General features: G+C 38.9%; 1 protein-coding gene across 5 annotated transcripts in view; it reads right to left on the bottom strand.

The window, feature by feature from the left end:
- The window catches only part of LVRN (laeverin), a 76,403-nt gene that overhangs the window by 18,282 nt on the left and 44,428 nt on the right, over window positions 1-13,693 (bottom strand). For all 5 annotated transcript variants that reach the window (XR_008698734.1, XM_055536549.1, XM_055536550.1 and 2 more), the window contains exons 7-13: window positions 9,895-10,038; window positions 8,811-8,876; window positions 8,652-8,717; window positions 7,838-8,010; window positions 6,195-6,271; window positions 5,701-5,840; window positions 3,137-3,192 (exon numbers count right to left, since the gene is read on the bottom strand). Coding sequence is in view for 4 of the 5 variants with exons in the window: in XM_055536549.1 (XP_055392524.1) it covers window positions 3,137-3,192; window positions 5,701-5,840; window positions 6,195-6,271; window positions 7,838-8,010; window positions 8,652-8,717; window positions 8,811-8,876; window positions 9,895-10,038 (722 nt within the window). In the remaining variant the exon portion in view is untranslated. The remainder of the gene's footprint in view (window positions 1-3,136; window positions 3,193-5,700; window positions 5,841-6,194; window positions 6,272-7,837; window positions 8,011-8,651; window positions 8,718-8,810; window positions 8,877-9,894; window positions 10,039-13,693) is intronic.

Below are 13,693 nucleotides of genomic sequence, written 5' to 3'. Positions count from 1 at the left end.
ACAGGCCAGGCAAAGGGTGATGCAAATTTGACTTAGCAAGGAAGCAATGAAGGTGGTAACTGAGGTGAGAATCCAAAAGACATTCCCCAGATCCCCAGAATGAATAGATAAGACACAGTGACTTGATGAGAGAAGGAGAGAGACAGGAGGGTCAAGGATATCTCTAATGTTTCAAGTGGGGGGAAGAACAGTAGTACCTTTGACAAAGAGAGATTGATAGTAGCAATTTAGAGGCAGAAATAAAGTTCAGTGCTTTTGGTACTGAATTTAAATAACCTCAGGATGAACAGAAGACAGGAGGAGACAAGTAAATACATAGATTTAGAAGTCATCGACATATCCTTTACAAACGTTTATTGAATACCTTATATCTGGTGGGCACTGTACATATACATAATAAAATGACCGCTGAAACCATAAGAAGGCAAGAATTATTCAGAGGAAAGATAGAAGAAAATAACATAACCATGACTGGTCTTAAAGATGCTCAGGGCAGCTGGAAAAAGAAGTCAGATACTGGAGGAGAACCACATTTGCACACTGAAGTCTCAGGAAGTCAAAAAAGAAGTTTGCAGGAGGATGTGGTTAACAATACTAAATTCATGGTAATCTCAGAGAAATGTTTCAGTGAAGTAGTGGGTGGGGAAATGTGCTCTACGTCAAGAGGGGAAAAGTCGGAAAAAAAGGAGGGATAAAATACGCAGACATTCATTCAAGAAATACAACAGGTGAAGGAAAGAGAGAATGAACTGGATAATTTATTATGTGTACTCCTTAACTTTATTGTCTAAAAATTTAAATTCTGATCATACATTCATTTTCCTGGTTAGAAACTTAGCAGTAGAGTAAATCTACTATCAATGAAATCAATAAATCTGTAATACATTAGAATTTAGGCTCATTAAAATTATACATACAGGTATTACCTTTGGGTAACAAAAATCACTTCAAAGTCCTAATTGGTAGTCTATTCATTTCCAGAAACTCCTTATTTTGGATATATCAGTTACTTTATTTCCTTAACTTCCAATATCTTGGAATAATATGAAAATATCTTTCATAATTTTCCTAAATTTATCCATTTGAACATTAACAGTCTCTATGAATGCAAGTCTGAACTCCATGTATGTTACCTAAGTTTTCACTCTTGATCTTGATTTTAAAATAATGAGTCTTATATATTTTGTAATAATCCTATAAATATTTAAACACTATTACTTTTTCCTATTTACATCGTCTCTACTGCATCCGTCTAAAGGTTTTCCTTTAAGGGCTTCCCCCCCTCTTTTTTTTTATCATGGAAAGGCATTTTATTTTATTTTAAATATAGCAGTGTATACATGTCAATCTCAAACTCCAGTCTATCCCTGGCTTCCCCTCAGAACTTCCCTTTAAAACATTAAATTTTCTTTGCTGCTCCTTTAAGAGCCTTTCAAAATTTCTCCATGATCAGTTTAAATCTTATTTTACCAAAGTTAATTTAATCAAAAATACATGGGACTTTCATATAATTAACCACCAAATTTTGACTTGACAAAGAACATATATTCCTTCTTGTCAAATTGTTATAAAAAATATTGTGTCCTGTGGCTTTCATTTTTATTAGTAGTAGATGTTATTGCTCTTTCCTGATGATGACCTTTTTTGAATTGTCTTTTTTTCTAATTTTTTATTGTTGCAAAATACGCATAACATAAAGTTTGTCTTCCTAACCATTTTAAAGTGTACGGTCCCCTGGTATTAAATACATTCATATGTATAACTGATTTACTTTGCTGCACAGCAGAAACTAACACTGTAAATCAACTGTTCTCCAGTAAAAAATTTTTTAAGTACATTCATAATGTATAGCTATCATCACTAGCCATCTAGAGAACTCTTCTCATCTTATGAAACTGAGACTCTGCACCCATTAAACAGTGTCTCCCCATGCCTGCCCCCTCCCACCCCAGTCCTCAGCAATCACCAATCTTTCTGTCTGTGGTTCTCACTACTCTAAGTAGCTCATATAAATGGAAACATACAGTGTTTGTCTTTCTGTGACTGGTTTATTTCACATAACATAATGTCCTCAACTCCAGTACTCTTGCCTGGAAAATCCCAAGGACAGAGGAGCCTGGTGGGCTGCAGTCCATGGGGTCGCTAGGAGTTGGACTAGCGACCCCATGAGCGACTTCACTTTCACTTTTCACTTTCATGCATTGGAGAAGGAAATGGCAACCCACTCCAGTATTCTTGCCTGGAGAATCCCAGGGACAGAGGAGCCTGGTAGGCTGCAGTCCATGGGGTCGCTAGGAGTTGGACTAGCGACCCCATGAGCGACTTCACTTTCACTTTTCATTTTCATGCATTGGAGAAGGAAATGGCAACCCACTCCAGTACTCTTGCCTGGAGAATCCCAGGGACGGGGGAGCCTGGTGAGCTGCCGTCTATAGGGTCACACAGAGTTGGACACGACTGAAGCGACTTAGCAGCAGCAGCAATGTCCTCAAGGTTCATCCATGTTGTTGCATATTCCATCAACTTTTTAAAAAATTTTTAAACCTTTTATTTTGTATTGGGGTATAGCCAGTTAACAACGTTGTGATAGTTCCAGGTGGACAGCAAGGGGACTCAGCCATACAGAGACATGCATCCTGTGTCCTCCAAACTCCATCCCATCCAGGCTGCCACATTACATTGATCAGAGTTCCGTGTGCTATGCAGTAGGACCTTGTTGGTTACCTATCTTAAATATAGCAATGTGTATGTGTTTGTCCCAAATGAACCAAATCTCTTCCCCTCATCTTTCCCCTTGGCAACCGTTAAGTTCTTTTTCTAGGTCGGTGAGTCTCTTTCTGTTTTGAAAGTAAGTTCATTTGTATCATTTCTTTTTAGATTCCACATGTAAGGGATGTAATATGATATTTCTTCTCAGTCTGACTTACTTCACTCAATATTACACTCTCTAGGTCCATTCATGTGGTCCAGCAACTTTTATGTCATAAAATTTCACAATAACCACAGAATTTGACCCTAATCTTAGTAAGTTAGGGCTTGTATAAACTAAAGAGCCAGCTTCATAGGGATGAGGTTATTATTTTTGTAAATTTCTTAAGCTACACTGTTAAATGATGAGAGAAGAAAATATACTCACTTAGACAAGGAAAAGGCATCATCAACCAGCTGAAGTCTATGAATAACAGGAATAGCCTGCAGATGAGATCCAAAAACGCTCAGGAAAAGATGAGAACATTTTTAGTAGAAAAATAACTTTCAAAATAATAACAACATTTCAAGATCATTGCTGCTTACAAAGCACTTTCATGTGCATTATCTCATGTACAGAGAAATGATCATTTCTAAGGATAATTTCCATAATTTATTTATTATACATCTGTTTTTGATAAGCGATCCCTTTGGACATCAATCATATGGCTTCAGTATGGCTGAGAGTTCTGCCAAAATACTCTGTGAAAAACAGCATGTTAAAAAATAAAACGGGAAGCCAAGTTTAAAGGGCCTCTCTGAAACAAAAAGTATACATTAATTGTATCACAATGTCCAAATTGTTGTCAGGGGACTTTTTGGCATAGAAAGCCTTAAATAAATATTACTTAGCACTATTTTGGCAATGCTGAGGTACTCTTTTCAGTGGTATCTCTCTTCTCAAGAGTTTAGTAATTCAACACAGTACCACCAACAGAGCCCTTTGAATCACGAAAAGGAGTCAAATGCCAACCTAGCTTCTCAGGCTTCTGTTTGAGCTGCCAGGCACTGCCAGGCCACAGGACTGTCTCTGCTTGTGTTCCAAGGGTCCCAAAGCTTCCTACAGCATTCCTTCAACAGCAACACCCGACCCCCGCCCCCCGCCGAGCATATTCATATATGTGGTCCCAGAAGATTTATTTTCACAACATCCCTTTGAACATCTGAACAAGCGAAGCTTAATTCTTTCCTTGGCAGTAGTCACGTATCTTTTCTGGAAGTAATAATAATACTTACATTTTCTAGATTAATATTAATAGTAGAAATGTTTTGTTTGCTCAGCAATTATGTTGTAGGAATAACTGACTTCAGTTTTTCAATAAGTAAAATCTACAAGGGCTTTGGAGAAGGCGATGGCACCCCACTCCAGTACTCTTGCCTGGAAAATCCCATGGACGGAGGAGCCTGATGGGCTGCAGTCCATGGGGTCACTAAGAGTCGGACATGACTGGGAGACTTCACTTTCACTTTTCACTTTCATGCATTGGAGAAGGAAATGGCAACCCACTCCAGTGTTCTTGCCTGGAGAATCCCAGGGACGGGGGAGCCTGGTGGGCTGCCATTTGTGGGGTCGCACAGAGTCGGACACAACTGAAGCGACTTAGCAGCAGCAGCAGCACAAGGGCTTCAAGAAATCATTGCTATAATGGCATGACCTAGTGTTTCCACAGCTCAGACTGCCCTTAGAAATTTAAAAAAATTTAGCTACTCTGAAAAAGATTTTTAAATAAAGTATTACTACAGTTGGTTTTTATACCTTTTTTCAAAAGCCCAATGATAACTCTTTTAAAATTACTGATCATGTTCTGAATGCCTGAATTAGATTAGGCTTCTGTTAAACATCATACATACATCATCTTATTTAATCTTCACAACAAGCTTTTAACATTGGTCCATTATACCCGGTATTATACAGACAAGGAATCCAAGGCATGACTGGCTAAATAAAAGGCCCAAGGTCACACATCTGGTAAATGATGATCAAAAATACGAACGCAAGTTGATCTGACCCAGAAGCCAAGCTCTGCCAGCTCTGTGCACTGCCTCTTTTGCCAGACTCACTGGGCAACTCACAGAAATTCTGACAACAGAGACACCTAAGATATCTTTTAGTTCAACACACGAGTTTTACAAATGCAGTCTAAATGAACTGCCCCAGATTTCACAGCAGAGCCAACTCTACAGACTTCTAAGCCAGTATCCATCTTCACTAATGGAGATTTGGTTTAATTCAACCAAGTCAAGTCTGACTGATAAGAGCTAGCCAATATTTTAATTTTTATATATTGTATAATAATTTAGCTATTTGATAATTTAAAGTGATATTGGATTATTATTCATATCTTGTGAATTAAATTATCTCCTTGGCCAGAAGATGAAAATACAATTTTTAGAAAATTAACATTTTCTAGCATTTATGTACTGGCACCTATTATGGGCTTAGAAAGTTTTTTGTTTTGGCCACACCAGGTGGCATGGGGGAATCTTAGTCCCTGTTAAGGGTTTGAACCTGTGTCCCCTGCATTGGGAGTAGAGTGTCTTAACCGCTGGACTACTAGGGAAGTCCCTAGACAATCTGTTTACTTACATTATCTCTAATTCTCATAAGGAATAAGAAAGATATATTATTCCCATTTTAAAGTGAAGAAATTGAAGCAGAACATTTAAGTAACTTGCCTAAGATCACAAAATTAACAGTTAATGGGAAATTATTTTGATTTTCACTTAGGCAAAATTATTGTGGAAAAGTGAGAGAAATGTTCAAAAACACAATACATTCAACCAAAACCTCTCTTTTCTAAGAAAAAAAAAAAAAAAATCCAGCATGCCTTGGTATGAGGGGTGGCAAAGAGGTCAGGTTCCCACCAGTCAGGTTAATAAAAGCTCAGCCTACAAAGTCTAGAGAGTACAGTGTTAAAGATATTCAATAAAAGGTATAAAAATAAAACTTACCTTAGGATCTTTTTCAAGCTGTTGATTTAATTTCTTCCAACCTAATTTATCATAGTTAACTCTATAGTATCCAGTCATATTCAAATTTAGTATCACCCAGTCATGATCAGAATCTGAAATTTGCATTTCAGGAAATACTTCTACAAAGAAATACGTGAACAGTTTGAACTGGTACATTTAAAAAATATTTCACTACATGTTTTACTATGCCCTGTTAATTCTAAACAACAATCCAGTAAAACAAAAAGTAAAGATATTCCAAAATATGTATTGATCTTACCATATATTTTTTCACATACAATGACTTTTGATTAGAAATGTTTCTTGAAAGCACTATGTTCAACAAGAATGATATAATATTTTAGTTTTAAATAAGCTATTCAAAAGCTAGACATTTTAATATTTTATTCTCTGCTTTTATATGTGTGTGTGTATATACATACACATATATTTGCATATATATGTGAAGGTATTTTAAAAAATTTGTTACTTACTGCTGCTTTTATCTAGCCAGACTAAAGACTGTGTAGTTCCATTTTTCATCCAAAGAATAGGTATAATCCATGTGTCACTTTTTGGAAAAAAAGTGAAAACTTCAGTTATTTTTCACACATAAGAATAAAAGCTTTGAGCTAATATTAAATAAGATGATAAAATAAAAGAATTCAAATTGTTCGGTCATTCCTTGTGGATATGACCTTGGAATTATTCACTGTTGTTTCACAAGCCAGCTTTGGCTATTTATTTATTCTTTGTGCCTCACAGATTTGCTTCTTCTTGCAACTCAGGGTAGCTTCTAAGGTTCTCCTGCATCTGAAACTTTCAAGGCCTGTTTATATTCAATTATAGCCATCTGGCCTTACTCAGGGGTCATTCAAATGCTGCAGACATACCCAAAGCTATCTGTGCCAAGAAAACTGAATAATCATTTAAGAAGAAAAAGCATGACAAACATTTCAAAATGCTTTTCCACCTCAAGTTTTCTCCCAGTTTGAAAAGTGTTCAACAGCAATCAGCCAGATTATTCATATTCAATGAATGCAGGCACTCTTCCCGTGTTGGTGGATGTGACCTGGATGAAGTCACTGACCACGAGGAGGACATTAGTCATCTGAAGACACGCATTACTCGGAATTTAGGCAATATTTCCAATCTTGCTCAAATGCTCGCACGTCTGGCTTCTCAGACTTTGAACTGAGAGTCTTTGTTCATATGATAGCTAAGGCCACCTCTTCTCAAAAGTCATGAAATATCACAGGGAGAAGGGACCTGCAGGTCTATGTCCTCCCCTGGAGTTTTAAAGAAAGAATGGGACAACCTGAAACTTTTGGTGATGGTACATGAAAATAAATTACTCATTTGTGCTTATACTTAATATAATGTGATCTGAGAATCAAACCCTTTATCAAAAACAGCTGAAAACTATCTAACAAGTTAAGGAAGAAAAGGAAACGGAAGGAGAAAGTGGTAATGCTAAGCCACGGTATACTTACTATCTCATTTCACTTCTACAACAATCCCCTGGGGTTTGTATTATTACATTTGCTTTATAGGTAAGGAAACTGAAACTCAGAGATTTTAAATAAGATTAAGGTTTGAATTTGGGATCTATAACTCTAATATTTTATGTATGGTTACAAAAGCACACACACACACGTGTGGGCATACATGCACAGAATCATTCCTCAAGGATATGGTCACCATTCAGTTCCATTTCTAGAGAAGGGAAGACAACCTGGCAACCAGATCCCCTTTTTTCTTAAATAACATAAGGCCATTCAGATTCTATTTTACTGGCTTTCACACAGAATTCTGAGTAATTCATTACCTCTGTCTAAAGGACAAAAAAGAATGCGTAGCACTCAAAGCTTTGGTTGTGGGTGTGGCCGTAAGTCCCAGGGGAGGAACACTGCAAGAATCCCCACGGCAGGTCTCTGGCCTTGCTCAGGGCCTCAGGGGCTCTGCCCCGTCCTAGCCCACAGTGGCATCCGGCATGGAGTACTGCGTCACCATCCCCAGGTCATCTCATGGAGGGGTGTGCACCCAGTGGGAGTTATGCTTCCTCATCCATAGGCTGGTTTCCTTCTGGTCAGAGCTCAACCCCAAGGAAGGTGAAGACAGGAGCAAATCTACCTACTTGTGGGTTAGAAGAGTCTGATTTTTAACCTTTCCAAGATAAAACGGCTCCTGTTTCATGACGCCCGTGGATACATTTAAGGTGATAACTGGAAAACCACTCTGGTGTGTCCAACTGTCCATGATGCTTTTTACTGTTGCTGGCAAAAGAATTTTACTCTGGTCATCTATGGCCTGTTTCAAAAAAAATCATCACAAAAGCGGTTATTTACCATCCAAATCTTTTGAGGTAGCCAACTCCTAAAAGAAACTATCAATACGTAGCGATTGTATTTCTCATTTATATAGTAAAACCCAGTGGGGAATTTCTGGACCAAATTTAATTCTGTTCATCTCTGTATGTATGAGTGGTTCCTTAGTTCATCCTTTCATTCATTCATTCAATCATCACTCATTCATTCAATCACTGAACACAATTTTTATGGATCCAATATATGCAGGCTCTATTCTGGGCACTGGAAACAGTGTGTGTGTTAGCAGTCGCTCAGTTGTATTCAAAATGCTGTGGACTGTAGCCCACCAGGCTCCTCCATCCCAGGTAAGAATACTAGAGTGGATTGCCATTCTCTTCTCCAGGGGACCTTCCCAACCCAGAAACTGAACCCAGGTCTCCTGCACTGCAAGCAGATTCTTTGCCGTCTGAGCCACCAGGGAAGCCTGGGAATACAGTGGTGAAGACTACAGAAGTAACCTCTGACTTAAAGGAGTGTCGCAGACAAGGGAAGGGGGTTTTCCTGTGGCATCAGCACACACACATGGCCTCACGATCTTACAGCACAACACAGCAAGCACATCGCAGAGAGTGAGAGAATTACCATTTGGAAATGTCTCCATAGATCATCTTGCTCAGCATTTGAGTAAGAAAACGTCTCCAAATATGACTGTTAAAATAGAAAAGGTAAGGTTAAGATGAATAACCTGCCAAAGCAATTCATATTTACTGTCTTTAGGTAACAACAATTTTGTAAACTCACCTTAAGTGCGCTGATAAATATTTTCTCATTCAAGAAACTAGAAAGCATCCGGGCCAGAGACGCTCCCTAGGACATAAGAAGTTGTCCATCATTTGAACAGAATTCAGTATCTAAATACTGACACATTCCATTTTGGTACGCTAGATTTTGGGCTGTGCTCCTCGTTGCATGGTATACCTCAGTTGAATGTCTGGGTTAACCCAAAATGTGCTAATAAAATAAACTGTCACTAATTAATAGATAAAAGATGAGAAAATGTCCTACATATAAGAATTCAGGGTACAGAAAACTTTTTAAATTGAGATACTCACACGACAAGTATAAACGAATAAATGTTGCCGGTCCTTCCAGTTCCACAAGGATCAGCAATTAGCCGCTGTGGTTGCCTACGGACAATGTCCCGGGGTGGGTGTAGGGGGAGGGCAGGGGGGATTCAGGATGGAGAAAACTAGGAAGCATTCTTTGTTTTGAATATGCTAATCCCAAGATAGTTCAGATACATATCTAAAGAAAATTTTCAGTGGCCCCAGATTCTTGCATCCTTCCATACACAGACAAGCAGGAAAAGTATTCATTTGAGATTCTGTTCCTTGTGACTAGCAGTAGTCTTTTTATACCTGACTGGGTGTTTTTCCCAGGAACAAAACAAAACAAAGCCTTCAGCTATATCCTGGCTCCTCCCTTATCTCTTTGGAACAGTTTCTCAGAATACTCTGAGAGGCTGTCTCCTGGGCTATAGTCCTCTGTCAGGTTCCTGAATAAAACTTAACTCACAGCTTTTATGGTGTGTACTTTTCTTTCAGTAACACAAGAACAAATTTCCACCAGGCAGAAGAGTTCACCTTAAAAGTATCCAGCTGTCTGTCTATATTAAAAAAGGTAGATGGCATTGAGCACCTATTTAGATTAACATTTACTAGATAAGAACTGATTTAACCACGTTTTCTGAAATCCATCTACTGAATAATATTAAGGTCTTTGTACCAAAATTGTGTAGTAGCACATTAGTCTAGAACCCAAAGAATCCATTTTATGTAGCTTTCTGCAAGAGTGCAGCACAAATATAAATGTGAAACTGTTTTACCTTGTTGTAAGTAATTAAGTCAAAGAGCTCATCTATTTCATTGGTTTCTGTGAAACTTTCCACCTTCATGGAGACGGCTCTAGACACCAGGGCGTGATCTTCTCTGAGCACACCATGTAAAATGTTAGAAAAGAAGATCTCATTCTAAAAGGAAAACATTGAGACACACTAACTTCTGAGGCATCACAGAAACAGGAAGTTCAATGTTCCTAAAATATTTTCAGAAACTATCATTGAAGAGGGGAAAAAAATCAATAATTGAGAAGTGCTCTTTGGGCTACAATGTGCCAAGTCAGTCAGGAGTCCTTGAATAACAAAACTCTTGTGAAACTTTCCTTCCCACTTGGTTCCCTTTTTTATTTCAATTAAAAAAATCAATTACGAAAGTTAATGTGGTTTCCAAGACAGCCATCTATTGGGTTGGCCAAGAAGTTTGATTTTTCCATAAGATGGAACAAACTTCTTGGCCAACCCAACACATTCCTTATGTAAGGAGGTCGCTGACCACCCAGACAGGTCCTCCAGGGAACAGCATCTCTAGGTGGTTCTAATCCTCTAGAGTTTTATTGGTAACTTTATTCAGTTCAGTTCAGTTGCTCAGTCATGTCCAACTCTTTGCGACCCCATGAATCGCAGCACGCCAGGCCTCCCTGTCCATCACCAGCTCCTGGAGTTCACACAGACTCACGTCCATTGAGTCAGTGATGCCATCCAGCCATCTCATCCTCTGTCGTCCCCTTCACCTCTTGCCCCCAATCCCTCCCAGCATCAGAGTGTTTTCCAATGAGTCAATTCTTCACATGAGGTGGCCAAAGTACTGCAGTTTCAGCTTTAGCATCATTCCCTCCAAAGAAATCCCAGGGCTGATCTCCTTCAGAATGGACTGGTTGGATCTACTTGCAGTCCAAGGGACTCTCAAGAGTCTTCTCCAACACCACAGTTCAAAAGCATCAATTCTTCAGCGCTCAGCCTTCTTCACAGTCCAACTCTCACATCCATACATGACCACGGGAAAAACCATAGCCTTGACTAGACGGATCTTTGTTGGCAAAGTAATGTCTGTGCTTTTGAATATGCTATCTAGGTTGGTCATAACTTTCCTTCCAAGGAGTAAGTGTCTTTTAATTTCATGGTTGCAGTCACCATCTGCAGTGATTTTGGAGCCCAAAAAAATGAAGTCTGACACTGTTTCCACTGTTTCCCCATCTATTTCCCATGAAGTGATGGGACCAGATGCCATGATCTTCGTTTTCTGAATGTTGAGCTTTAAGCCAACTTTTTCACTCTCCACTTTCACTTTCATCAAGAGGCTTTTGAGTTTCTCTTCACTTTCTGCCATAAGGGTGGTGTCATCTGCATATCTGAGGTTATTGATATTTCTCCCAGCAATCTTGATTCCAGCTTGTGCTTCTTCCAGTCCAGCGTTTCTCATGATGTACTCTGCACAGAAGTTAAATAAGCAGGGTGATAATATACAGCCTTGATGTACTCCTTTTCCTATTTGGAACCAGTCTGTTGTTCCATGTCCAGTTTGAACTGTTGCACGTCAGGTGGTCTGGTATTCCCATCTGGTATTCAGAATTTTCCACAGTTTATTGTGATCCACAAAGTCAAAAGCTTTGGCACAGTCAATAAAGCAGAAATAGATGTTTTTCTAGAACTCTCTTGCTTTTTCCATGATCCAGCGGATGTTGGCAATTCGATCTCTGGTTCCTCTGCCTTTTCTAAAACCAGCTTGAACATCAGGAAGTTCATGGTTCACGTATTGCTGAAGCCTGGCTTGGAGAATTTTGAACATTACTTTACTAGCATGTGAGATGAGTGCAATTGTGCGGTAGTTTGAGCATTCTTTAGAAATCCCTTAAAATGTATCAGTCTCTTACATGGACATTTATAAACCAAAAGCAATGCCAAATTTACAAATTCACAGTGATGATGATGTAGTAATATTAGTTATTAGAAATAAATCAAAATAAATCTACAAACTGGATACTGTAATTTATAGCTCATGCATTAGGAATTTTTTTTACTGTAAAAGTGTTAGTCGCTGTGTCATGTCTGACTCTTTGCAACCCCATGGAACTTCAGCCTGCCAGGTTCCTCTGTCCATGGAATTCTCCAGGCAAGAACACTGGAGTGAGTAGCCATTCCCTTCTCCAGGGGATCTTTGCTATCCAGGGATCAAACCCCAGTTTCCTGCACTGTAGGCAGATTCTTTACCTTCTGAGCCACCAGAGAAACTGGCAGTTATTTATATTTTAATAAGGTCTAGAACTCTCCAAAAGATTCGATCTCTCTTAGACACATGACCAGGGCCATTTCTTTCTGAAGGAAAGTGGGAAGGAAAACCAAAGAAGAGTTAAGAGGTGCATGCAAAGACAGAGCCAAAGAAAGGGCCGTGGAGACGCTGCAAGGGAAGCCGAGGCATACCCTGGCGAGCACCTGGAAACCACGGGAAGTCCCAGCTCCCAGGGCACTCTCTCTGTGGTCCCAAGTTGACTCCCTTACCCCTCATCAGTGTCAGATGAGCTTTCAAACTCTGCCCCACTGCCATCTGCCAATGTTTCAACCAACCCTCTCTAGTTAGCATATTATGTTTAGATTTATGAATACTTTGGTTACGTTATCATCAAACTGAGCTTTTCTCAAAAGGAGAAAGCCTGTCATTTAGAGAAATGCATGTCAAACTTTACTGTCCATAAGGATCCCCTGGGGATCTTGTCAAATTGTATTCTAATTCAGTTGGTCTGTGCTGGGGTTGGGCTTTTTTTTTTTTTTTTGGCAACACCTTGAGACATGCAGGATCTTAAGTTCCCCCGACCAGGGATGGAAACTCATGCCCCCTCCAGTGGAAGCATGGAGACTTAACCACTGGACCACCAGGGAAGTCTGGGGTCTGTATTTCTACTAAATGACCAGGTGATGCTGATGTTGGTATATAGCTCAAGAACCACACTTTGAGTAGCAAAGATTTAGAGGAGACATCTGCATAAAGTCCCACCTTACTCGTTAAGTATAGGTTTTATTAATTTAACACCTAAGAGCTCTTGAGAGTGTGCATTGTCGATCCCTGTGTTCATATAAACAGAATGAAGAAAATAGTAAAAATAAAAAACACCCATAAGTACACACCCTGCAATAACTCCCATTAGAATGCTGTTAATCCAGCTCTTTCTAATCTTTTCCCCTATTTATTCATTCTTACAGTTGTAAAAACTTTTTGTCTTGTTCATTTACTTATTATCACATTCATTTAGAAATTTTGCTATCTTATCTTCATAACTATTCCTAATAATGGCTGCTGTATTATAAATGAAACAAATATAAATTGGAAAGAAATAACCCCAAACTTAATCATGATTCTCACAGGGAAGATATAACTTTTGCAAAAGCAAAACACTAAAATAAACTAATGCACAGCTGCATAATACCCCTTCAGGTTGATGGACTATAACTGACTTAATCATTTGCCTACTGGGTAGGCATTTAAGTTGTTTCCAGTTTTTTGTTTTTTTTTTTAATGAATACTTTTGTACACATAACCTTTTCCATATTTTTCTTTCAGAATGGATTGTCTGTCTCTCTTGCGCCTGCCTGGCATAAGGTTTATATAATCTTCTTCGTTTCTTCCCAATCACACAAGATAACTGTGATGAACGAGGCAAACACCTCTTACTCAACATTCCTCGGGTTTTTCTACTCTGGGCCTTCCATAAGGTGATGCTCGTCCCAGTCTGTTCTGGTCTTGTGGAAGGGAAACTCTATGTAAAAAGCAATATCAGCTTTTTAAAAAACATTA

This window comes from Bubalus kerabau, chromosome 10, assembly GCF_029407905.1.
Source record: "Bubalus kerabau isolate K-KA32 ecotype Philippines breed swamp buffalo chromosome 10, PCC_UOA_SB_1v2, whole genome shotgun sequence".
In the NCBI taxonomy this organism is placed as follows: Eukaryota; Metazoa; Chordata; class Mammalia; order Artiodactyla; family Bovidae; genus Bubalus; species Bubalus kerabau.
This window is presented reverse-complemented; position numbering and strand designations above follow the sequence as displayed.